Source organism: Carettochelys insculpta, chromosome 6, assembly GCF_033958435.1.
Source record: "Carettochelys insculpta isolate YL-2023 chromosome 6, ASM3395843v1, whole genome shotgun sequence".
NCBI classification, from domain to species: Eukaryota; Metazoa; Chordata; order Testudines; family Carettochelyidae; genus Carettochelys; species Carettochelys insculpta.
In genome coordinates, this window is record NC_134142.1 from 65,042,716 (window position 1) to 65,069,984 (window position 27,269).

Below are 27,269 nucleotides of genomic sequence, written 5' to 3' on the forward strand. Positions count from 1 at the left end.
GCAACACCAGATTAAGAGCACACACAGCCAAGGGTCCACACCTGTGGTTTGATCTTCTCCAGGCCTTTCATAAATCTTTTAACCACCGGGTCTGAGAAAACTGAGGATATCCCAGGCCCGAGGTGAAAGGCTGAGATGGTTGCCAAATGCACCTTGATGGATGACAATGACAGACCTTCCCAATTTAAACACCACAGGTATCAAGGCCTGTAATGGGGACAGTCCCTTCTGAGATACCCAAACATAAAACCTCTTCCATTTGGTCACACAGGCCCCCCTCTTAGAAGGTTTCCCCAATATTCAACTATAATTCCCCTTACAGGGCCCAGGCACGAGAGCTCCCCGACCTTCAGTGATGGAGCTTCCAAGCTATGAGATGCAAGGATCAAAGACTGGGGTGCTGCAGTCACCCCTCCTCCTGAGTCAACATGTCTGGGCATAACGAAAGTGGCACTGGATTGCAGACCAACGGTTCCAGGAGGACTGAATACCAACACTCCTGGGCCCATAAGCATGCTCCATCTGACTGAATTTTGAGCAGGACCTTGGGGATGAGCAGAATCAGAGGGAAAGCGTATAGTAGTAGGCTGGTCCAGGGAACGCTGAACACATCTGCCCAGGGTTCCGGACTCTGGCATTTGCACTGAGGTGCAGCATTTTGTATTGAGGTGTGAGACAAATAGGTCCACTTGGGGATACCCCCACTTTTGGAAAATTGAGTGCAGTACGTCTGGGTGTAGTGACCACTCATGGCTCGTGAAGGACCTGCTGAGATGGTCCGTCAGCAAGTTGTAAGAGGTCTGCAGAAGGATCTGATGTTGAATGCAGAGCTCCCAGAGCCTTGTGACACAGGGGAGAGAAGCATGCACCCCGTTTGTGTATATAGTACATTGCTGTCATGTTGTCTGTGCTCATTGACATGCAACATCCTGCTAAACTGCCCTGAAACCTCCCATGCGAGTCTGACAGCTCTCAGCTCCCGAGCGCTTATGTGGCGCTGGAGGTCCGCTCTGTTCCACAGATCCCAAGTTCTATGTTCCCCCAAACGTACCCCCTAACCCAGGCCCGAGGCATCTGTTACAAAGTGGGGAGAGAGCTGCGGGGGGCTGAAGGGAACTCCCGTGCAAACTGTTCATGCATCTAGCCACCAGTGCAGGGTTGACAAAATATGCTGTGGCATCATTACCAACACATCTGTGTTGTCCCTGACAGGGCAGTACACCAAGGCAAACCACAGCTGAAGATGCTGCATCCAGAGCCTGGTGTCCTGGACTATGAATGTGCATGCCGCCATCTTACCCAGCAACCTCATGCAGCACCTGGCCATTGTCGTGGGGAACCTGATCGTATTGTGGATACGACACACCATGGCCTGAAACCTGCTAACTGGCAGGAGGGCCCTGGCACGCACCCCATCCAGGTGAGCCTCCACTAACTCCATTGTCTGAGTGGGAACCAAAACTGACCTTGCCTTGCTGACCAGGAGGCCCTGATTGATAAACTTTTGGCGGATAAGCTGAACATGTTAGTGCACTTGGTCCCAAAAGCAGCCCTTGACTAACCAATTGTCCAGGTACTGGAATAGCTGTACTTTGTGCCTGCATAGGAAGGCCACCCCCACTGTCATGCATTTGGTAAAGACCCTTGGGGCAGAGGACAGACCAAAAAGGAAAGCCTGTGAATAGATAATGACCCCAATCTGCTACAAACTGAAGAAACTTCCTGTGGGAAGGATAAGTTGCTATGTGAAAACATGCGACTTGAGAGTGGCAAACCAATCCCCCTGTTCCGGCATTGGAATGATGAGACCCAAGGATCTCATATGACCTTACCTTACCTTTCTTTGTGAACCTGTTGCGGTCTCATAAATCCAATGTGGGCCTTAGCCCCGCTTCTGACTTTAAAATTTGGAAATATTGGGAATAAAACCCCTGCCCCTGAAACTGGTGAGGGACCTGCACTCTAGCCCACCCCTACTAGTGCCAACAACATTGGGAGCAGCGATGCCACAAGCACCAATGAGGAAGCCTCTGACCTACAGAATGGATCATGCAGCTGTGCCGGTGGAGGTGTGCCCAGTGACGCCGATGGCACTGAGTGCAGCACCTGGGGGGCTCCTGGCTCCCTAGACAGGCATCCTACAAAGTACAGCCTGCCCCTGTATATTATGAAGCGCCTAAAGAGCCCAAAGGGCCACTGCATTACTCCTTTTACGGCTGGTGGTCACATGTCATCATCCAAGCCTTGGTTCCCATGCCTTTGATGGCTATGACACAGTGATCATGTGCTCCCATTCCGCACCAAGCTGGAGTAATAGGAGTCCAATTCCAACCCTGACTCTGATGCAGAAGACCATCGTGGCACCATAGTCTCCAGTGCCTGCACCGGCCCCGGCGGGCCGGCACCTGTGCCACTGCTGCCGAACAAGGTTTGTGAAATGGAGCTGCCGTCAGTGCCATAGGGTGTTGAAACTGCTCCAGCACCAGAAAAGACGATGCCAAATGATGGAGAAGGCTCCTGTGTGGCACCCTGGGTCAGTGTCAACACGATGGGCACCACTCACGGGCATACTTTCCTCCGGTGGCGACAGACCCAGCCTCATTATCTGTAGTAAGCCCTGCGCCACACTAAATGCCTCTGGCAATGAGGGCAGTCCGGGTGAACATGCATTCCTTCCCCATGATGGCATTGACGCATGCACCCCGTACTCTAGTCCGTCTCTGCTTCGCCACGCCACCCTGGGGACATCCCACCACTTTGTCCCCAAAGGGGATCGACCCCATCATGCTTCTTTTTCTTCCGAGGCACCGGGGACTGGTTCGTATGGTGCCTTGGGGCACTAGGCATCTGCGCCCGTTCACGGCACTGAGAGTCTCTGGATAGCGCCGACCCCAATGACAGCACCAGTGCACTCTGAACCAAACAGGATCCACAGATAGCCCTTCAGTGAGGACATGTCTGGGTGCAGGGCTACCTCCGCGAGCAGGACTAAGTCACTGTGCTCTATCTTTCAGGGTCCTGGGTTTAAAAGTTTTGCAGATGGAGCAACGATCTCCAAGTTGTCCCTCACCCGGACAGCTCAGGCAAGTCTGACATGGATCACTTTTGGGCCCCACTTGCTGGATCTAGAGCAGTTTGTAAAACCTGGAGAGCCAGGCATCGTAACTACTAAGCACTATGAACTATTTACAACTTATTGCAAACTATTTGCACTATAAACAAAGACAACCAGCTAATAACTAGAGAGAGAGAGAGCTCTAGCAGCTGACAACGCAGGGAGAAGGAACTGAGCAGGAGGCGGGGCCGGTGGTGCATATATTGGTCACCATATCGGAGCCACTCCAGGGGGCGCCGTTCCAACCCAATGGCTGCTGGCTTGGGCAAAAATCTTTCCGGCAACCGAGCATGCACCCGCACACACCCAGCTTGGAATGCACATGGTCAATCACTTGAAGAACCACCAAACGTTCAAGCAACCACAGTGAGACAGAACAAAAGCAGCAAAAACAAACCAAACAAGGGAAACAGCTACTCCATGTTGTACCAAGCAAAAGAGTCTGCATTCCCTCTCCCTAGTTAATGGGTAAGGAGATAGAAGACAAAGGGCAAGAACCAGGAAAGAAAACCCTTAAGTACTAGGAAAAAGCAAGTAGTGCTTTGCTACCATGTATGTAACCTCAAGCCCCTGTATCTATACTGCAATTTTACGGCCCCGAACACAGAGTTCTGCAAACTTGAGCGCTGATCTGGACCTGCCATGCCAGGCTCAGAGGTCTTTTATTGCAGCACAGACACACAGGCCAACTCTGCTCACCTTCAGTCTATTCAGCTGCCTCCTAGAAAGGTCCCTGGCTCCTTGAGGTGTTTAATCTCACTTTCCCTACACTCTGCAATACAGTGCTACATCCCAAACTAGGCAAAGAGATACACAGACATAGTTCCGTTGATCTGGGCTGGGCTGGCAATGGCTATCTGCTTCTGTCTCCAGGCCAGATTGTTTAGAGAAAGGTGTAAAACACCTACAATGTACCAGTCTGCAATATGATTCCAGGGGAAGACATTTTTCCCCCAAATCCTAACTATCACTATGCTCTGGAGGTATCAGCATTGACAGCTCTAACACTATCTGTATTCTAGATGTTGTAACTTAGGTAGGAATGTCAAGGGAATCCACGGAGGTAACAGACTAGAATAAGATATTGGTATTAAGTGAAACAGTATCTGTAACAGAACATTTCCCCAGAAGGGTACAAAATATTGTAGCTGGGGGCATAGGATGTGGAACTTGATGGGTGGGGAGAAAGAAAAAGGGTTGCAGGTATGCCAGGAGATTAACAACTAAGAGGTTAATGGCATGAAAGCAGGGTTAAAGACAGCGTCCCTTGGATGAGAGGGGAGTCCTGGAGCAGAAGTACATTCTGGATTTAGAACAGTAATTGAAAATAAGCTGTGTATCTAGGATTGAGAGTCTCTGCCCTTCGGGCTCTCTTTGCAAATTCTGTCACTGAGGGAAGCTAAGCACACTCCGTTGGCAGCAAGCCAATGTTGCTACCAAAATGACAATGGAGTGGAGATAGGCACAAAAACAGCAGTGGGTAATAATCAGACCAAGTATGTTTTGCCAGCGTTAGCCCCTGGCAGGCCACCCCTGCTGTATTTGCCTGTATTTGGAGGAGGTGCAGGTAAATACCTTTGAAGCTACCATTGGCCATGGATTGCCATTTCCAGCTAATGGGAGCTGCAGGAAGCAGCGTCCCAGTCCATTCTGCTTTCTGCAGCTCCCTTTGGATGGGAACAACAATCCGCAACCAATGGGAACTGCAAGCACCTGTACCTGGGAAGATGCAAGTAAACACTGTGGTGGTAGCCCACCAGGAGCTAAGCTTGGCAAACTGCCTCTTATTGCCCACCCCAGGCAACAGGTGTTGTATTTACAACCACGCCATCTCCTTTGCCCTTTAATTTTATAAATCTATCCAAAAAGCAAATCAGGTTTGGCAGTCTATGAGTCCAGAATGCCTACTGCTAATGCGTACAATCACTCTTCAGGGCTCAGAGCCTGGACTGCATCCAAGTTCTATTGGGTATAGATCAGGAGTGCCGCCAAGACGACAGTGTCTTTGGGAATAGATCCAGAGCTTCCCTAAGCATTCCTTGGTATTTGAAATATGAACATATGGAACAGTCACATCTTAGACTATTTACAGACATGCAAAAAAGAGCAACAAAAGGCTATTAAACGCCTACGTGCTGACTGCTACTGCAATGCGTGTATGATGAAGGCACGCGTGTCCTTGACGAAGCTCGCATGCCTCTGCCCCCAGACCCCTGCTGCACTGGCACTTCCAGGATGGGCTCCTGCTGAACAGCAAGTTGTTGCAGGCTGGTATCACAACATTGTCCGTTATGACCTCACGTGGTAATACAGTAGCTACTGGGTCTGGCTGCTGGGTGTTTCAGATCTGCAGTGTAACAGTTGGCCCACCGGTAGGTTGGCCTGGCCTTGTAAGCTATCAAATTAATCCTTCCCCAGAAAATGGGAATTTTAATTTTCACCAATAGTTCCCTGCTCAGATAGGAGTCCTTTACGTAACACCCGCAGCAGTCTCTCCTCTACAGAGCATGTCTCCCTTTGTTGATATAACAGCCACGAGAACCACCCTCCTATATTTCTGCAACTGCAGCCAAATCACTATCATGATCATCTTGCTGCAGCAGCTCTCTGAGTTCTTCCTGCCTATTCCCTGGGATGCTTTAGCATTTGTAAAGGTGCAATGGAAGGAATCCTTCCTTCTCCTTTCACTTGGCAGTCTTGTTCAGTTCATACAAGCTGAGCACAGCCCTCTCCAACCTCTTCCACTGCAAATCTACAATCCATCTCCTTTGAGATTAATCTTTTGGTGCAGACCATCTCTCCCATCCTAACTACATTCTGTCTAACTCAGCCAATTTGCTCTCTCTGAATTACTGGCACTTCCATGCACTTTTCCGTTTCTAATCAGTACCTCCCATGCTGATGCATCGGGCCCAAAGCTGATCTCTTAGTCACCACTCTGTCTCACTCATTTATGCTTTCCCCCGCTTTGCCAGAAATAACCTGCTGGATGTCTGGCTCTCCCTCCCACCTTGCTGTTTTAGCAATGGTCCCAGCTGCTGTGTTTTGGGCCTCAATGTTTTCAATTGATTATCCAGCCCTCCTAATCCTGTCTTCTGTACCGGTTTCAATCCATACACTCCTAAGTCCTCTGTCATATACACAGAGATGAACTGGTGCATGTTTCATTCTTTTTGCTCTGCAGCGTTTCTCCTCTCTACCAGTTGGCTGATTCAGAAGCAACGTTAATTTACCCTGGAAACAAAGGATCTTTCAGTCAGCAGAAAGAGGAAGAAAACATCTAGATCAAATCCCGAGGCTGGGCAGCTGAGAATCAGATAACCGGGAGGAGGATGGAAAGGCAGCAGCTGCCCTGAAGCCTTTCCTCAGCATATGGCCACACGATAAATATTCAAGCATCTCTGCTGTATAAGTATTGTTCTTTCTTCCCTGTACACAAAGTGACAGCCGCAGGGGTGCTTTGCAGTGAAGTTTATGGGCCTGCAGAGCCCAGGAGCCGCCTCTGACTCAACACTGCCACTTTTTGAGCTGTGGCTAAATGAAAAGCTCCCTCAACAAAAGAGCGCTTGCTGAGCAGTATTGCAATAGGGGAGTTCCCATTCTGAAATCACTGCTCTCAAGTATTCAAAACAATGCACTGGGCTTGTTGTGTGCACATGTACAGACATGCATCAGATATTTTATAGGTCTATTTATGACACAAAAATATCTTATAATGAGCTGTTTCTGGATGCCATTTATCCCGTTTTTGCCTCTCTTTGCTCTGCTCAGCCTCTGGTATGCTTTCATCTATTGTCAGCCACCATGACTAAACCCTCGTCCCTGCTGGGCCTTCAAGCAGAATCCACAAAGTTCATTATTATTATACTACCAGCTCCACTTTTCTGCCTTCAGCAACATGCAGCCAACGAGTTCTCTAATGTTCATTTTAGCATGTCAGAGAAAGCAGCACAGGGTACAGAAATGCCTCATCTGACATACACAAGCCATCAGAAACACAAGCTCTGGTTAGCTCGTGGAATGGTTAAGAGAGTAGAATGATATATGTCCCCTTGTGAACTCTCCCCTCTGCTTGGATATCTTGTACTCCAGGGCAGAGAGGATTTTAAAGAGTAAGACTATTTAAGAGAGCAGGATATTGGGGTGATGTGCTCTCAGTGGTCCGCGTGGCAGAGGTAAGCCTGCTGCTGTGCTCCAGCATCTGTATTCAGCACAGACTACCCATTGCTTTGGGACCCCAGCAGCTCAAGGCAGCCACGCATTAGCGGTTTAGTAACAGAGAGATAGCCGTGCTAGTCTATATACTATCAAAACAAAAAAGCAGTCCAGTAGCACTTTAAAGACTAACAAAATAATTTATTAGGTGCTGAGCTTTCATGGGACAGACCCACTTCTTCAGACCATAGCCATACCAGAACAGACTCACTATTTAAGGCACAGAGAACCAAAAATAGTAATCAAGGTTGACAAATCAGAAAATTATCATCAAGGTGAGCAAATCAGAGAGCAAAGGGGCGGGGGGCAGAGACAAGAATTAGATAAAGCCAACTATACAAAAGCGCCCCTATAAAGAGATAGAAAATTCCCATCCTGATTCAAGCTATGTGTTAATGTATCAAATCTGAATATAAAACAGAGTTCAGCAGCCCCTCTTTCCAAAGTAGCGTGAAAATTCCCCTTCAGTAAGACGCAGACCTTCAGGTCATTAACAGAACGGCCCACTCCATTAAAATGCTGGCTGACTGGTTTGTGGACTAGGAGTGTTTTTAGGTCTGTTCTGTGCCCATTAATTCTTTGTCTAAGAGAGTCTGAAGTCTGTCCAATATACAAAGCATCTGGGCATTGTTGGCTGATTTGCTCACCTTGATAATATTTTCCTGATTTGTCAACCTTGATTACTACTTTTGGTTCTCTGTGCCTTAAATATCGAGTCTGGTCTGGTATGGCTATGTTCTGAAGAAGTGGGTCTGTCCCACGAAAACTCATCACCTAATAAATTATTTTGTTAGTCTTTAACGTGCTACTTGACTGCTTTTTTGTTTTGATTAGCAGTTTAGTATGTTTTGATATTGTAGGAGGCAAAAGCCATTCTTGCTTATGGGCCCTAATGGACTAGCACTGCTGCTCTGAACCAGCTGGAGTTTTTTAAGGTTGGGGTCCCATATTCCCTGGGTTAGGGTGCTGCAGACCTGATTGGTGGTGTTTTCTGCTTCTAAAAACAACTGCATCCAGAATAGCCAGTCAGCAGCAGTGTTCCCTTTAAACTGTGTGCTTGTGCAGCCCCTCAGAAGAAAGTCAAACGCCACCCAGCTGATTAGCAGACCACCCCCAGCTAGGTTTTGTGTTTCTAGTGGTGGTTCATGTTCGCACATGAAAACATTGGCTAGTAGCGTAAAAGTGATGCTTGCAGCTCCCAGGGGATACCAGTATACACCCTGCCGCCAAGCAAGTCCCACATACGCCATGGTCTAAGGAGCTCAAGAACAGAATTTGTAGCATAAGGTACTGTGGGGAGAAGGTCTGAAACCCAAGTGGGAGGTCTAGAGAATGTTGGCTGTACCTGTGTGGTGTTGGAGAAGGCACACTCAGGATTTCTCAGCTGCTTAGGGAGATGAGACACCAACAAGAGAAGGCTGTGCATTTCAGACAGGCAAGGTGAATGAGGTAATTTTATTGGCCCAATTCATGCTGGCGAGAGGGGCAAACTTCTGAACCATACAGAACTCTGCTCTGAAAACCGTCACAGAAAGCTTGACTCTTACCAAGAGATGTTGGTTCAATAAAGATACTACCTCACTCACCTTGCTTCTTTAATACCCTGGGACTGATATGGCTACAACTATACTGCATATTGCAAAAAAGTAACAGCTCTGGTGAGGACCAGGCATAAAATACCTACTGGAGACCCAATGGTTTTTATAGCTATAGCATCACTTTATGGCTATGAAGTTACTTGCATCATCAACCACTGTGGGCTCAGTACCTGTTAGTGAAGGAGGCATCAGACACCAATGTCCTTCCACCTTTCCCTGGGCAGTGCAGAGAGGCTCACTTTCTGTAGACTAGTTTCTGCGCGTTAGGGCAATCATTCTGTAGTTCTTTCATTCTACTGTGCTTCCTTTCTTGTATATTGTCACTAACATGGATCTTGTCCATTCCTTGTGTGTGTTCCCTTTTTTTCCATACTATGTTACATAACGGAAATATTTCCTGAATCATAATTTGCCATATTTGATCATCTCTCCCATGATCTTATTTCCAGGGCTTGTTGTTCTTTAGTCATTTCACTGCTCTTTCTACCTCCTCCTTTCAAATATCGGTCTCACTCTTGATGTTCAGTGGAGATCTCTCTTTCAGTTCTTCAATCAGTCCCTCAGACATTTGGGTCCAACTGTGCTTTGCACAGATCGGTGCAATATCTTGTTCATCACTGCACAACCTTCTCCTTGTTCACAAGCACCTCATTGTTTTCTTCTTTGATTGCCATCTACTTTGGCTACCACTTCCTATTAATATTCCTAATCATTTTACACACCTCCCTGGTCTTGCACTCCCTGTAATACCTCTCTCTATCTTCACTCTTCTCCTTTAATAATTTCACCTAATCCTTTCTGGCCGCTTTCCTTACCTTGTTGCTTTTCACTCTGTACTGCTGCTCCTCCCTCTTGGAAACATTCCTTCTGATCTTCAATGCTCTCTTCTAGTGGACCAACTTCAGTCTCTCCTGAGTAATCCACTTCTTATGGATCTTCTCTTCCTCCAGGACAGTCTGCTCAATTGCCTCTTATATCACCAGGGCTATCCCTTTGATTCTCTTACCTAGGTCCTTCTCTGTGCCTGCATTCCTAGTCATCTCTTCGAGTGCTACTCTGTACGCATTCCCTATTTCTTCCTTGTCTAGCTTTGCTATATTTCTTCTTTCTTAAACTGTGTCTTGTACGCTCGAGTTTCATCTTCATGTCTGCAATCACTAGACTGTGGTCCAAGTCTATATCTGCTCCTTGGGTAATGTCAGTACTGCAGTGCTGAACTTTCCATCCTCTTCTTATCGAAATCATATCCATCATGTTCTTGGATGTCCCATCACTCGATCACCACGTCCACTTCCTACAGTCCTTTTATTGGAATCTTGTGTTGTAGACCACCATCTCATGCTCCATAGCAAACGCCAGTAGTTTCTCGCCTCATTCATAGCTTCTTCCCTTGTTTGTTTTTCTCTCCATACCTTCCTGACTCTCTCCCAACCTTTGGAAGGCAAAGGTCAGAATAGATAATATCCAATGATCAATACATCTCTCCGCTATCTCCTCCAACATCTTTGCCAAGTCTTTACAGAATAGCTTGATCTCTTCCTCTATACTGTCCGATGTGGGTGCATACACCTGAATGACCAAGATGTAGAATGCTTTTGCTTCGAATCTCATACCATCATTCTTGCACTCACTTGTTTGTACCCTAACAATGCTCCTCTAGCTCTATTGCTAACAAGGAATCCAATTCCTGCCTCATTCATCGTTTTGTTCCCTGACCAAATGACTTCACAACCACACATCTCTCTTGATGCCATCCAATGCATCTCCACCAGTCCAAATATATCACATCGGTATTTCTACACCTCTTAGAATCAGCTCTAAATTTCCACGTGCCCATAGTGTTTATACGTTCCAATTGATAGTTCCAGTTTTCTTTTGGCAGACAACTTATCGACCCAACCTCAATTGCTCGATAGGTGCCATGGACCTCGTTTATAATGGCGACGTCCGAGCCAGCATTTTTTTTTAATCAGTTAGTCGTACTGGCATCGGATTTCATTCACGCTGCTGTTTCATGATCAGCACATTGTCACTCACCTGATCAACACTTCTCTTTTATGCAGGCTTGGAACAGGCAAGAAACCCCTAGAGGCTTTATAGCAGAGTTGTACTTACATCCCCAAATCCTATTTTTCAGCATGTAAGGGCCAGTCCATGTCACTAGAAAGACTTTCATTGGCTTCAAAGAACTTTGACCATTTAGTAGTTTCCCAAAGAACTGCACTGGGCACTATATTTAATCGGGCCTATCCTTCACTAAGTTGACAATTTTAGAACATTCCATTTTGGAAACACTGCAAAAAATGTTACCTGACTCTCAGTTAGAACTAATGAGGCTTACTGAACCCAATAAGCCAAATTTTTAGGCTTTATGTAGATCTGATACACACCTGGCTTTTTTGTTTGGGAATAAGCTTACGTGCACAAACAAGGAGGTGGTGAAAAGTCCTCCCATGTTGGAGGACTGGCTACAAGAGTCTGCACAGCATTACATGCTGGAAGAGAAGTTACAGCTATCAACTTCAGTGATAAAAGACAAACAAACATCAGTATTCACTGTGAGCTGTGAACTTGTGTAGCTGTTCAGGAGAGATTCAAATGCCACCCAGCTGATTTACAGAGTGCTCACAGTAGGTTTTTTGTTTCTATTAGTGGTGTGCCTTCGCACATGCTTCAGTTCACATTAAAATGGATGGAAAAAAATCCACGTATGGATGAAAAAGATTAGTGGGAACATTGATTCACGAGGACTTGGTTCCCTATGTCTTATTATCCAATCAACAGAAAAATCCGTGTCATAAAGATAGTCATACCCAGAGACTGCCTCAGTCATATCCCGTTTGAGCTGACAGTACTTTGTATTTCTTACATAACATTCCATGCTTTTGTTTGCTAAGCTTATTAATGGGATCAAGTTTAAACAAAGACAAATGTTTCCATTTGGCCATTGTTGAGATATGTGACTGTGGGTTTGAGGGGTGAACAGTTATTTCAACACACACAAAAATGTTCTGATCCTTCTGTGTTGATTTCAAAGTGTTTCATAATGGATTCACTGTGACAGTCCATTCTTGCTATGTACAGAGTTCTGAGCAAAGAATGCGACTTATGTTTGAATAATAAGTTGCTGAGAAACAAAGTTATCATCAATGAGGAAACTGGTTTAAATGGAATTGGACCATGACTTCCTCTACACATTGAAAAAATCTTAGCATCTTTGGCACATTACAATCCTTTAAGTAACAATGACCTGCATGTCATTTTCCTGAGTGACCGAAGGCCCAATTCTATAAGATACTAGTCCCTCAACTCCCATAGATTTGAAGGGGCACTGAGGGTGTTCTGAATCTCACAGGCCTATCTTGTAAGAACATGACACGTGCAGTTACATGGGTATATGCAGATGGATTGATTTGGAATATATAGCTCACTACACGAATAGCCTAAACAAAACAAATAAATGAATGTCCCATAACTGCTATTGGCTGAGAACTCTGGCCAATGGGAGCTGTGGAGGTGGCACCGGCAGATGGAGCAGTGTGCACAGTCAACTAGCAGCAGTGGGGGACTGCTGACAGTGGTAAGAGCTGACTGAAGCCTGAACTCCTGAACACGCCCCGCCCACCACACCACACCACACACATACACCCCAACCTCCTGCCCCGGCCTTGATTCCCCTTCCACCCTCCAAAACCCTCGATCCCAGACTACAGTTCCCTCCTGTATTCCAAACCGCTCAGCCCCAGCCTCACACCAGAGCACACAGCTAGAACCCTCACTCCCAGTCTTGCTCCAACTCCCTGCCCCAGCCCTGATCCTCTCCCACACACCAAACCCTTCAACCCCAGCCTAGAGCCCCCATACGCCCCAAATCCTTCATCCCCATCCCACACCCTTAGCTGAAGCCCTCATCCCCCACCCCAGTGAAAAAGAGTGAGTAGGTAGAGCAAGCAATGGGAGGGAAATGTTAGGGGCAGGGCCTCAGGGAGGTGTGGTCAGGGCTTCGAGCAACGGCGATCTATTTTGTGCCATTAGAAAGATGGCAACTCCAGACTCAAGCAATCTTTTCCAGTAATACTGTCTTAAAACTCCTGTTTTTTCCTTGCCTTGGAGATGCAACAGGTTCGTCAAGAGCTTTAAAAAAAAAAAAGTCTAAAATGATGCTAAGGGTCACTATTATAAATAATACAAAAAGTCTTCAAAAACGTGTTCAAACAAAACAGGAACTAGAACAAGGTTGAGTGAACAAGGGGATGACAGCAGGGTATGAAACACTAAATAGCATGGAAATAGTGAGCGCCACGTCAAAAGATCATCACATCAACCCAGGAGCCAGCAACCCCGTGGCACGTGAGCCAATTTTCATCAGCATGAAAGGCAAGAGCGCCGCTCTGCCCTTCCTCCCCTGTGCAGCTGGGAGCTTGCTCAAAGCTGTGCTGCCTGTAGACTAACAAGAAACTAGCTATTACTACTGACCACCACCTAAAAAACGTAGGTGCAGAACTTCATTGCTTTATTAATGAAGCTGTTGTAAGTAGGATCATTAGTGACTTTAAAAAGTATCATCAGCACTCAGGCTGTACAGAGAGGTCAAAAGGCCAAATTTCAGCAGTCTGCTTCAGAAAGGTAGCTGACCCCTGCATTAACCTATACATGTGAGCATAAATGTAGAGATACCAGTGGAACGCAGGAATCTCCAGATTAACATACTCTGGGCAGGATTTTCAACCAGACCTCTAAAACAGCCTCCTGTTGCAATTCAGAGTCAGGGCAACCAAGAACAGACAGATGTCTAATTACCTGAATGGCCAGATTGTGAACTGCTTAGTATGACAATCAGTTACACACTGGAATAGCCTGACTGCAGCTACATCTACCTTACAGATAAATTCAAATTAAAATCAATTTTATAATGCATTTTTTTAAACCAATGTTGAGTATCCTCACTTCCCACAGGCTCCCAACAAATTCAACATACTACTTCCACACTGAAATCACACATCGACTGTTGCAGCAGTGCATTGTGGGAACCTATCCCACAGTTCCCTCAGCTCCGCATTCTGAGCCAGGTACAGCAACACTGTCAGGTCCTGCTAGTACAGTAAACCCTCCAGTTAACGGACTAATGGGGGAAAGGGTTGTCCATTCTTCCCGATAGTCCATTAAACGAAAGGGTTTATGCCCCCTCCCCGCAGGCTCTCCCAGCCCCACCCCAACTTCCTCCCTAAAAATATCCTCATAAAAAATCACCCACCCAAAAATCACACCCAAAAATGCTTCCCCTGCAAAAATAATCCTCTCCAAAAACTCCAAAATCCCTGCCACTCACGGGCTCCAGTGGAAGAGCCGTTGCAGCCCGCCGGCTGGCTGGGGGCACCTGGTCACAGGTGGCCAAGGGCGCCTGTTGGGTGGGTGTCTGGCCCTGTGTGGCAGGAGCTGCCTGGCCCTGTGCAGAAGGAGTGCAGCAACCCTGGTCAGTTTCCCAGCTCCCACTAGTAACGGGGAGCTGGGAGCCAGGTGCAGTGCATAGCTTTGCGGGATACATAAGGGACACTTTTGAAGGCTAATATAGTCAAATGAAAGGCATGGCACTTCCACACTAGCCTTTATGCAACATTTTAAATGTGAGACTGACACTATACCCATCCATTAATATTGACATTTTATCACTGACATTAGGGCAGACTAAAAATCAAGCTAATGACATTTATAGTGAAGACAGTGACATTTTAATGTCAAGCTAACTCCTTTAAATTTAATTTTATCTCATAGTATAGATGCAGCCTCAATTCAATGGGAGTGCTTTGATGAAAAATTGCCACTAGCCTGGGTAAGAGATTTGTTAGCTGGTCCAGAAGGGATTGTGGGTGCAACACATGCAGGACACAGTTATTTATAGGCACAAAATTACACTTGCAAAAAATGGAAACCAGGACAAGGCCTGGCTGAAGATCACACTCATTACATGCCAAACAAGTCTTAGCGTGATAATTAAAAATGTGCATAACCCAGAGGGAAGGATTACTCATGTACAAGGCAGAGAGGGACTTCCATCTGCAGCCTTGTCTCCTGCAGCACAGAGCCATGTGCAGCACCAGTAATGAAAGGTGTATGCTCGACAGAGCTTGGGCAGTTTTCCTGCCGTGTTCTCATCCTGCTCAGTTGCACAGATTTAAAATGCCTCAAGCCTAGCCTCCATCATCACTGCCACTGGTCCCAACTTTCCCAGAACAGAAGCAGATTTAGGCCTCATCTATACTGAGGCCTTTGTGTTGCCCAAGCATCCTGCCTTGTCAGACACCTAAGTGCAAGCTCTAGGGGGCAGAGACTATTGTCTCTGTTACATGTCTGTACAGCATCTCACACAATGATCCCTCATCCTGCCCCTAGGCACTACAGACATACAAAGAACTACAGAAGAGATGTTGACACCTGGGCTCATTTCCTCCACTTGTGCTGGGAAGAAGGAGGAAGAGATCCTGTTGGTTCTGCCTCCATGCCAGCAGATTCTGTCTGGCAAGCAGGTGCTGCTGGAGATGGAACAAGAGAGAGAGAGAGAGACTCACAGCAGCCAGGAGTTCTTCCTAAGCACCGCCTGTTGCAGACAGCAGCTAAATCTGCAGGTCACTCTGGCCATGAATCTCAGACATCCTGACAATATTCTCAGTGGTCTGCTATGCTAGCACCTTTCCACTCTTATCTGCTGCGTTCCCTGGTCTGACAGTTCCCCTCCTCCTGCCAGTGTTTCCTGTAAGCTGACAGCTTGGGTGGCCACCCAGGAGAGAGTCAAATATTGCTTAGCCGATTAGCAGAGCATCCACAGCTTACAGCGTATGTTTTTACTCGTGGTGCACATAAAAATTTATTCCACACATAGATGGAAAAAGGGACCATTGTCTCCCCCACTCAATGACACTGGGGAATGTCAGAAGCCACCTGACCACACTTTTTGTAGAAAGCTGTATAGACTTACATGGGCACACCTTCAATTTTGGAGCGCACTGCGCCCCATCCTACTCTCAGTCATGTCAGTGCTCAGACTCTCACTGACTTCAGTGGGAGCAGATTCAGATCCATTATGTGATTCAATAACCTCCACTTGCTGTTCCCAGGCCTGACATGGCTGGATTTTCCACAATTTTCACAGCTACTAAAAAAAGAGGTGTACAATCACCATGCCCGCATACTTCTTTCTGGAACACATCCTCCTTATGGGCTTCCCATGCTGCTAATCCATTAAAGCACAAGAGGTTTGCTGTCAGCTGCTCACCTGTCCACGTACCCATTCAGCAGAGGAATAATCACAATCAGCCAATGATACTGTGGGAGCAGGGCATGTGGATTCTTTTTCAGGAAGTGGTAGGGGTGGCAGGGGAATTAATTTAATCTATTTTATTGTCTATGGAAGAATTAAAAGCAAATATAGCACAGACAGGCACAGCACAAGCCTCTCACAGTTCTACCACAGCCTCTCCAAATGAGCTGCACCACACTTATTATTTAATCCCCTAGACAGCTCTGGCAATGGATCTCTTCACCAACTTCACACCTCAAGGTGGTCAAATCTTAGCTCATTTCCTGCACAGCTCTGTAAATAGAGCCCTGCATGGATACAAAAATAAGCTGTGGATATCCACACCCATGGATGCAGGTGGATGTAAAGCAGATATCCATGGATTTGCCTGGCTCTATCTGTAAGTTCCTATCAAGCCGACCTGCCAATGCCTCTGGTATTCCAGCTCTGGGTCCACTTTTTTTCGGTCCTTCCCTGCAACAACCTTGCTTTTCCAATACTGCATTTATTCTGAGCAAAGACTGGGCAGTATATGGATATGTTGGATTTTGAGACTAGGTAGACACACAAATGTGTCATTTATGACGTATGTGAAGCAGAACATTAGATTTCAAGTAGTAAAATACTATTATTAAATTATATAGCAGCAAAAGTATATTTTGGGGAGTTACCTGCAGGTTTTCTGGGAAGCTAAACCAGGAAATGAATTAGAACCCCTCTACACCTAGTCTCTAGCTGGCACATAAGGTAACTAACATTCCATCCTTCTGGCACCTAGCAGGGAACATTTTACAACTGGGCTCTTTTAGAATAAGAAAAGCCAAGTGTCAGCTGGTACGGAACAGACTTCTGACCTGGAGCGTCTGTAGAAGAAAGAATGTTAACAGTAACCTGACATTAGCCGTTTTAGGACCCATTGGAAGAGATGTGCTTGACAATAGTGATCACAGCTGTTTATTCAGATGCATTTCATCAAGGGCCCTGGTTTGTCACTCAACCCTTGACAGAACACTGTGCATCCGTAAAATGCAAAATGACAGTTGCCTGTACTCCGATTCACCAGAAAAACTTCTGTCTGTATCTCTAAGCAAAAAGCTGTGAAGCCCAAAAAGGCACAATGAAGCCCACACCTAACGGTAAGTTCCCCCCCCACCCCATGCTGCCATGTCACTAGAGAGTTCTCTAAGCACCTTTTGTTGTACCATTGACTTCAGAGCTCCAGTAAACCTTGCCAGAGTAATAAGGTGAATCACCTTTATACAGTAAAGCAGTCTCCTATTCTACATGTAACTTGTTCGCCAATAAACACAAAACAACTGTTCCTGCCTCAGAAGCAGGGCTGCTCTGGGATTAGCAACTCCTACATCAGAAGACGTAACAGCTTCAACGCTTTGAAGATGCCTTTCATTACAGAAAAGCTGTCCCTCTGGCAAAATGTTTAAGTGTACCTTCCAAGTCAATTATTTTAAAGTCATCGATGGTCTCTGACACTTCAGGAATCACAAATGGGAGAAAGATATTTATAGTGCCATCTGAGGCAGATCAAGCATGAAAATCCCTTTGCGTATGAGGGGTTATGGCTTTGATCTGGTATGGAAAGAACTAGTAATGACCCATTTGAATGTGATGGTGCTTCCTCTCAGCTCTTAAACAGCATCTCCTCATACCTCCTTAGCAGGGCTGTTCAAACATTCAATATCAGAGAGGTAACCGTGTTAGTCTGTAGCTTCAAGAACAAAAAAAAGTCTTTTGGCACCTTATAAACTAACATATTTTGGAGCATAAGCTTTCGTGGGAAACACCTGCACATGTACTAATATAATATATGCCATCATGTGCCAGCAATGCCCCACTGCAATTTACATTGGCCAAACTGGACAGTCTCTCCGTAAAAGAATAAAATGGACATAAATCACACATCAGGAACAGTAATATACAGAAGCCTGTGGGAGAACATTTCAATCTCCCTGGACACTCAGTGGCAGATTTAAGGGTGAGAGTTCTGAAACAAAAAAATTTCAGAAATCAAATGGAGAGAGAAATCTTTGAGCTGCAATTTATTTGCAAGTTTGACTCCATTAACCGTGGATTAAACAGAGACTGGGAGTGGCTTGCAGTTTACAAAGACAGTTTCTCTGCTTTGGGTTTTGATAGCTCCCCATTAGATGCTGACAATGGCTCACGTCCCCCGTCTGATCTGACTTGTTTTTAACTCTGTTGGTAAGTACAGTTGATACTGGGCCATTTCCACCCTGCTGAATAGATCTTGTCAGCTCTGGCCCTCCCTCTTTACTGGGATCCCACTCTTTAAATACCCCTCTGAAACCACCCCACCACTCACGCATCTGATGAAGCAGGTCTTTGCCCACGAAAGCTTATGCTCCAAACATTCAGTGTAGCTCTCACACAACAGAGGCACTTCAGGACAGCTGTTAAGATTCCCCTCCCCTACAGATGCACCACCATTTGCATCCATTCCACATTCTTTCAGAAATTTCTGACTTTAGGGCATAGCATCCAATACCAGAGATGAGATGGCCAAAAACCATCTCCCAGAGGTTTACTCACATCATGGCGGCACAGGACAACGTGGTGCATTGCTCACATAGGACGAGCTTTTTCAGCCCCGTGTGCTGGTTCTGAGCCAATTGTGTGAGCATCTAGCAAAAAGAAGTTGTGTAGCTTACCCAAGTAGCTTCTGCGCCTTCTAATGCCATGACTAGTACGTGCGTGTACCACTATCCTCTACAGCAGCATTTCTGAAACTATGTTCCGTTGAACCCTGGTGTTCAATGACCTTGCAGGTATCCTGTGAGCACCTGACACTTTCTTGATCATACTGGTAGTATCTATTTTTGTTATTAAAACCCGCTATGATGTTACTTCTTCGTTGCTATGATACCTGATTAAATTACTTTGTTTTGTTTTGCTGTATGTTGCTTTTTTTGGTCTGACAGGTTTTTTGAACAAAATGTTTGTAGGTGTTCTGCACAGAAAATTATTATTGTTTGGTGTTCCATGGTCTAAAACTGTTCAAGAAACACTGCTCTGCTGAATACTAGAAAGTCTGACTTGAGTAACTGTGATCTAGTTCTGGCCTATGGACTGGAAGTGCGGAGCACACAATCTCTGCGACAAAGGAAAATCTGTCAAGTACCTCAAAAGGACAGAGCCTGTCGTCCTGGAGCAGGAGGCTGAGAGTTCTAACCTAGACCTAATGGCTGACGTCAGTAGGCAACAAACCTCGTGATTGTTTAGTTTCATGTAGCTACAGAATCACTATCAGTGACTTACTATACAACTGCCAGTATAGACTTTCTAACATATACAACTCAGCATGTGTAGTGACTGGGTCCATGACCTTGGTTGAGACATGTAGGATGGCTATATCAAGTGTATGTCAGACAAACATTAAAAATCTTCAAGCGGATGTATGGCAGATTGACTGTATCCTAACATTTTTCAAGCAGGACACCCATTAACTCAAGTTGTCTACAAACGGTTTGGCTACCAAAGTTGAAATCCTTTACCCCAAGTTTCATGCTCTCTCTGGTAAGAGTCACTCTCGAGAAAAGGTGCTTAACTTACTGAAGAGGCAGGAAGTGGCATCATTGTTAGCATAAACAGGAGGAACAAGTTCTTCATCTTCCTCTGTGGGGGAAAAAAAAAGAGCACTGATCAGAACTGGTGGTTTCTATCCCCTCCTGGCTCCAACTCCATGGGTCAGGCTGGTTTGGTGGGAGAGCTGATAAAGGGACCACAGAATGAAAGAGATTCAACATGAAAAGATGCTGGACTGAAACCAAACGTCAAAGTAAAGGTACTTTGTCTCTATGTATCCCAGACAAATCAAGGTAACTGCGGAGACTGAAATTATCCCTCACAGGAAACCAGCATGTAATTACTGATCCTCAGCATTTCTCCTACGTTTGCCTTGGAACACTAAGAACATCATCATGTGCACAAGGTGGGGGATTTGAAAGGGAGACATCCCGATTGTCTGTCCACCCACCAACACAACATACCTTAAAAAAAACCCTTTGTTTAAAATAATAATGTTCTGACTAATTTAAACTAGGAAATTCCCAGGTTAAAGATTCTTTCTGCTTCTGACTCACCCACTTTGAGCTGAAGGAGAATCAGGAGCAGGGTCTTAGAATGTAGGTGGTGATTTTGCATATCTAAAAATCTTAAAACTTGTCTAAATTTTCAGTCAGCCATCTACATCCTTAGCAAGGCATGGAAAGATCTAGCCTGATTTTAGAGAAGTGCTTCCCACCTGCAATTGCCTTTGAAGTCAATGGCATGTGTCATGTACCAGCATTTATTTAGATGCCTTATATGGATTCAGGTGTCTAACTTAAGCACCACGGTTAGAGAAAAAGAAAAAAAAACACAACGATCCACATGAGCTGCACCAAGACACAAGAGAGTTTGAATGAAGGGCTGAATATGGAAATCTCAGAGGAAACATTGTCAGATGTGGGCTCCTTAGCAAGGTGTTAAATACCATATTTAAGATGCAACAGCTGCATACATATTATTTTGCTAAGCGTAGTAGTCTCTCCTGTATAGGGCTCCAAAGCAGTGCCTCTCTCCTATAGGGCTCCAAAGTGTCATCAGGGCTTGCCCACATTACCAGTCATCAAGTAAATACAGCTCTTACACGCTGTTCCTCTCCCCGTGTTTCCTCAGAGACATTGCTTATTAGTTAGGACAGTATGGGGTCTCCACCTCTCCAGAACAGGCCCTGAGTACATCAGCTTATATTTCTCAGAGCAAAAATTCCTCTTTCAAGTATTAATGCCATTTCATTTCTTCTAACTCCCCTGCCATAGTCTGCCCCCAACAGTCATAACGAGGTTCATTCCAGCCACTAGACATTGCCAGCAGCACTCAAATTTTAGGAGGAATTGAGGGTTGGGGAAGCCACCTTACTACTCTTGGGACTCTCTCGCTTATGTCTAATGGCCCCCTCACATCTCACTGTGTTTAAATACAATCCAGGCACTTGACATTCAGCACCCATACATTTTCCCCCATAAGCCAAGCACCAATTGTCAGACTCCAGGGATGCCTTGGTAAAGCCATCACTTCTCTTCACCTGCTCTAGAAAATAAAGGCAATAAAAGAACCACTGCTGGGTGTTATGCCTCCAACACATCTCTTCTCCAGCACAGACATGGACCTAAGCCATAATTTTAAGCTTGCCACTTTTATACTCTGTGCCTTTAATATTAACACTTAATTTTCACTATCAGTTCCAAATTGCCAGTTGGGCGAAATGCAGAATTGGTGTTATCAGAATAGTAATAATTAAAAATAATAAAAACTAAAAATCTTTCAAGCAGGAAAGTATCAAGTCAAGTTAAAAAAAGAGACACCATAAAGTTAAGTATCAAGTCAAGTTAAAAAAGAGACACCATAAAGCAGGGCTGTCTAGTGTAATATCTTTTTTCTGGATGAGCCCAGCTTAATTATGACATGGAACTTCACAGCTTCTGCAAAACTGATGGTATAGGTGGTCTTGTGTCTGGGTGGAATCCCAGGGCTCTCAGCAGATTGAAACAGTGCTTTTTTTGTAAGAAGAGAGGTGCTGGTATTCACCCCCGCAGCCAGAGGCTTGGAGCCCTGCAGCCCTGTGACTAGGAGCTACCTGGGGTGCCGAGTCCTGCCAGCCACCCCAGCCATGAGATCCCTGGCTGGTGTGCTCTGAAAAAAAGGTGCTGGTACACCATACCGGCATGTACCAGCACAAAAAAAAGGCACCAGGATTGAACACATTTGTAAGGTATTTATTGTGCATCAGAAAACACAGAAGTTGTCTCAGCCTGTAATTTTCCACTGAAAAAGGACAAATACAATATTTTAAAGTGATAGGAATAGGCAGACAATAAGCTATTTAGCCCTCTGCAACAAACCTTCCATACTTAAGTTTGCATCCAGGGTTCCATGATAAACCTTTAAAAATTTTAATTAAAACTGCACGTTTCATTGTCTTATTAACCATACATGTTAATCAAGTGTTTATTACATTCTCCTATTTAAAAAGTTAATTTAGACAGCTCATGTTGCCACTGGACACAATGGAACAAACTCACAAAATATACGACAAGAATTAAAGTTTAAAAAAATCCTATGCATTAAGAAGAATGAAAAAGGGCAGTTATGGACTTGTATTTACTGCTACAGTCACTAAATTGGGGTTTGGCTAGATTAGGAAAATGAACCAAGCTAATAATATATTAGCTTAAAAATTTTAGAACTAACCTGATGGCCTACATTTATGGTAGTGTTTAAAAACTTTTTAGCTGACTGGGATCTACATGCTTAACTTTGGGAAACTTAAGACGACAAAAGGTCTAGAAGGATGGGTAACCACTGCCAATTAAACTGTTCCCCTCTTCCCCTGAAGGCTATCAACCATATAAGTATTTTAAAAGAACTTCAAGTATGAACTATAAAATAATCTGAACTGTTTCTCTCTTTGCACCTATAGGGCCTGAGTCCCCTCTCTCTTAGTGGTGTAAACCAGAAGATCAGTCAGTACCTGTTCTAGGAGAAACAAAGCTTCAAGATGCTGGGTTGGCAGCCCTGCATATTTCGGCAGTTGCTAAAAATTAACTTTAAAAAAAAAATAGCTTTATGAGGGTGTGATCACTCCTGATGCTACAGTGTGATATGAAAGCAAGCACATATGGGACTGTGCGATCAGAGAAAAACGATAGTTATCTACAAATAACCCTGCTGTTTGGTCTGCAAAGACCCTTCACTGTGTTTCCTCAGTAGCAGCCAGAGCACAGCATTTACTGCTCTAAGAATGAGGTAACAAAATAAACAATCTGTGGGAGGTACAGTTTTCCCAGACATCATCATATGTTTACATGTTGTGTTTGTGATTGCATTTACATGAGTAACCGGGAACACATGGTGTGTACACATGCACAGACGTGTGTAGTTAGCCCTCCCATTCCAGTCACTTATATCCCTCTTCTGAGCCAGAGAAGCCTATGAGTCACTGTCAGAAACAGTATCAAAACAAAAAGCAGTCAAGTAGCACTTTAAAGACTAGCAAAATGGTTTATTAGGTGAGCTTTCGTGGGACAGACCCACTTCTTCAGAAGTGGGTCTGTCCCACGAAAGCTCACCTAATAAACCATTTTGCTAGTCTTTAAAGTGCTACTTGACTGCTTTTTGTTTTGATAGTGTATAGACTAGCACGGCTTCCTCTCTGTTACCTGTCAGAAACAGGATACTGATTTAGATGGAGCATTGGTCCAATTCAATAATGGAGTCAAATAAGAGACACTCTTTGGATAGATACACAAACAACCTGGTCCCACAGAGGAAAAGATTACAGTGAGAGCCGGCTTTATTATCCTCACAGAACAGTCAGTAAATTCCTCAGGATTTAGGGACACCTTTAAAGTATGTAAGGATGTACTGGAGCAGGCCACTGGGCCATCTAGCATCAGTACCCTGCCGCTGACCCTAACCAATACCAGATGCTTCAAAGGAATCTACATCTGCTCTACTGTAACAGACCCACAGGTGCCAACTGGCCCACAGACCTGGGGTCAGGAGCACTGGAACCTGCACAGAAGTGGGATGACACCAGAGCCAGAACCATGCCCCCATCCCTGCCTGTCACGTTCCCTCATAAGTCACACCCCTGCTTCTCCCCTTTCTGCCTTGAGGCTCTGCCCCTGCCCAGACTGGATGGCTGGAGCCAGGCCAGGGTGAGAGCTTGCACCACTGTGGGGACCCCCAGACCATCCACTAGCTGTGAGCAGGGGACAGGATGGCTGAGAGCAGTGCCTAGCCCTGCCAGCCCACGTCTGCTCCTGGTGCACACAGCCCAGGGCAGGCGTAAGACCCAGGGCTCCCTATGTTCCTTGGGCAGCTCTTACTTCAGCCCATCTCCAGATTCCAGCCTGGTCAGGAAGCAAGGCCTCTGGGGAAGAGGAGAACACAGGGTGGTGGTCCATGCTGAAGGAGCCTTTGGCTCACCGCAGCCCCTCCCTCTCCCTCCAGGAGGAGGCAGGCACCACTAGCAGGGGCTGCACTTTGTGGCAGAAGAGCTGATCACCTTCTCAGCTCCCCTGCCACAAAGTGCAGCCCCTGCCTTGCCTGCCTGAGGCTACTATACCCATGTTACAGAGCAGGAGGGCTACAGCCCACCCCCCGGCACAGACACCTGGTTCCAGTTGCCTGGCTTGGGTTACAGGGCTATAAATGCTGCACTGAAGCTATTCAGGCTCACACTGGAGGGGTACTACGTATCTGGGAGTTATTCCTCCTGATCTCAGCCGGTGATGAACCTACAGCCTAAAATGAGACGACTGATACTCATAATCCCATCCTAGATACTGCAATGCCAGGTACTATTCTTATTCACAGAAACTGCTCATTCTTTTATGAGGCTTACTATTTGCACATGCAGTGGGCTGAGGAATCACAAGGCACAGGTCGGTTTCTTTGACAAACATGCTTAATATTTTACAAAGAGAACTCTAGAGAGTGAGAGAACCACCAGAAGCCTAATGAGTACACCCTTCTTGGCAGGGATTTTCTCTTTTTTAATGTTTGTACAGCACCCAGAACAAAATGGTTTCAATCCAGATTGGAGCCTTTGGGCACTACCATAATTCAAGCATTTAACAAACCACCACCACCACCACCCAAATTTCTCTGCAGAACAGCTGGATCTTTAGCCTAAACACAGACAGCAAGCAACTTGGAACACAGCTACTCAATGAACTTCAGCTGCGTGCATGTGTGTATCTTGTGGGATAACTAATCCCTTAATGATGAAATGATCTGACACAGTGGAACACTTATACCATGCTTGACAAAACACCCGTACCCAAAATGGAGGAGAATCAAAAGCAGAGGCATACAGACTTCATCAGAAAGCGCCTAGTTAAAAAAAACAAGCAGTCCTATAGCACCTTAAAGACTACATTTTATTTATTAAGTCTTACGCATGAAAGCTCATTACCTAATATTTAAAATTGTTAGGTCTTCAAAGGTGCAATAGGACTGCTTGATATTTTTTTTGGGGGGGGGGGGGGTGGTAGGTGTAAAGCTACAGACTAACACAGCTACCCCTCTGAGACTATTAAGGAAAGAGAGAATGAGAGCCAACATGGAGAGACCTAGCAACAGAGTTTCGCGTCCCTGCTCTGCATTTGCCAAAAATTACTCGACATCCTGGAGTTCCGTCTCACAAGTTACACTTTCAGGGGATGGCTTATTAGCCTAACCTTAGATCTGAAACATGTAGATTCTATGGAATCAGTGTCTCCAATCAATATCAAGGGGTCAAGTCAGGCCTTTACCTTTCTGATCTAAGTAGGTCAAAAGTTCCATACAGTAAGGCAGTAGGACACTCAGAAACCATTTCAAATCTATGGAATCAGATTTTAAAAACAAAACATCTCTCTGCAGTATTGTCAGCAAAAGTCTGGGCTGACACACGAGAACCTGAATGAAAAGGACATTTTTAAAAGAGTGAAGCTAACATATCTTCATAGACCAACCTGAGAGACAATAAACATCAATTTTGAAAAAAGTTACATTTTAAAATTTGTTTTAATTAAATGTAGGTAAAGTATTTTCTTGTTTAAAATGATTTTTAAATTATGATCCCTTTAAAAACCATTGCCCTGTTAAGTTTTGTTAGGCATTAAAAATCCCCCAGAACTTTCCAAAAGGGCAGAGTCTTGGTTCTGGACAACACTGGCCTCCACAAAGACACTTATACAGTGGGATGTGATCTTGCTTGCAGCTATTTCTAGGGTGGAGAACAGCATTTCCCTCAACCTGTGCCTACAATTTATGGACTCTTTCTGCAACGCTTTTGCTCCTAGAGAGGGGATCACATGTATCAAAGCAAAGAAAGGTGTGGGAGTCCCAAAGCTGTCTGCAGACAATCTTGCTGAAGGGCTTGTAGTGGTACAATGTAGAAACACAGGGAGTACACTATAGTTAGAATGGTGCAAACACTTCCAAGATCATGGAGTATAGAGGTGCAAAAACCTTCATGAACAGACCCACCCAACCTCTCCCCTTCCTATGTACCAAGTTTTTTACTTCCAGTGCTTGGGAACCCCATGCTGGACAGCCAGGAATTTCTGGGAGTGTTCTGAGCTATACAAGCCCCTCTCCTCAAAAAACGCCACAGCTCTTTGCAAATCTCATGCCTTTAGATTTAACACAGCACTTACAACACCACTAGCCATCCTTTTGCCATGTCTCTCAGAGGAGCTCCCAAAGTAGCCTTCTCTACTGACATATAAACTTTCTGAGCAACAGGGTAGTGACAAAAAGATGTCCGCATGCGGTCAAACCCTTCCTTGCACTGCCTTTGCTGGGAGTACTTGCTTAAGAGTTCAGCAGGATCAAGCCAACGTTGTGGGCAGGTGATATGAGTGTGTAGTGATCAGTATGGAGTGATCCTCCTCTGGGAGCAGGCAGGTGCTCCTTCAGTCTACACAGCTATCTCCCATAGTAATATTTGTTTGAGTATCAATTGCCAACAGGCAAAGGAAATCACTGGTTCAGCAGTTTAACAGTCTTATTGACTAGGTGTACTTTCCCCACAAATTAGGAAGAAGTTGCACACCAATATCCCTACCACACAAGGCCTGTTAACTCTATATTGCTTTCAAACACTCATGCTTGCAGAATCTATTTAGGCAGCAAGCTTCTAGGCTCATCCAACATTCACTGATACTTCTTCCCTCTCCCAGAGGATTGTGCATAATGGCTATTGGATTATATTAACCCTTGGGCTAATTAACTTGGGAGCGGGGGAGGAACAGGGATTAACATTCATTGAGTATATTAAATGCTTTCTCCTTCTCTCTCTGGCTGCAAATCTGATCTTGCAATCTCAGAACTCTATTCAGCAAACATCACTTTTGCCCTTTAAACTGTATCAAGACTGATAAAACACTGGTTGAAAATAAAAAGCTATAAACAAAGCAAAACAGATAGACAAATGGCAGAGGAGAGGAAAGAAACCACCCACAAATGCAAAACT

The 27,269-nt window shown here is 45.2% G+C and overlaps 1 protein-coding gene across 2 annotated transcripts in view; it reads right to left on the minus strand.

Annotated features, from left to right (window-relative positions):
* Positions 1 to 27,269, minus strand: part of PAPLN (papilin, proteoglycan like sulfated glycoprotein) — an 88,978-nt gene that overhangs the window by 61,625 nt on the left and 84 nt on the right. For both annotated transcript variants that reach the window (XR_012645958.1, XM_074997105.1), the window contains exon 2: positions 19,811 to 19,873. Coding sequence is in view for 1 of the 2 variants with exons in the window: in XM_074997105.1 (XP_074853206.1) it covers positions 19,811 to 19,873 (63 nt within the window). In the remaining variant the exon portion in view is untranslated. The remainder of the gene's footprint in view (positions 1 to 19,810; positions 19,874 to 27,269) is intronic.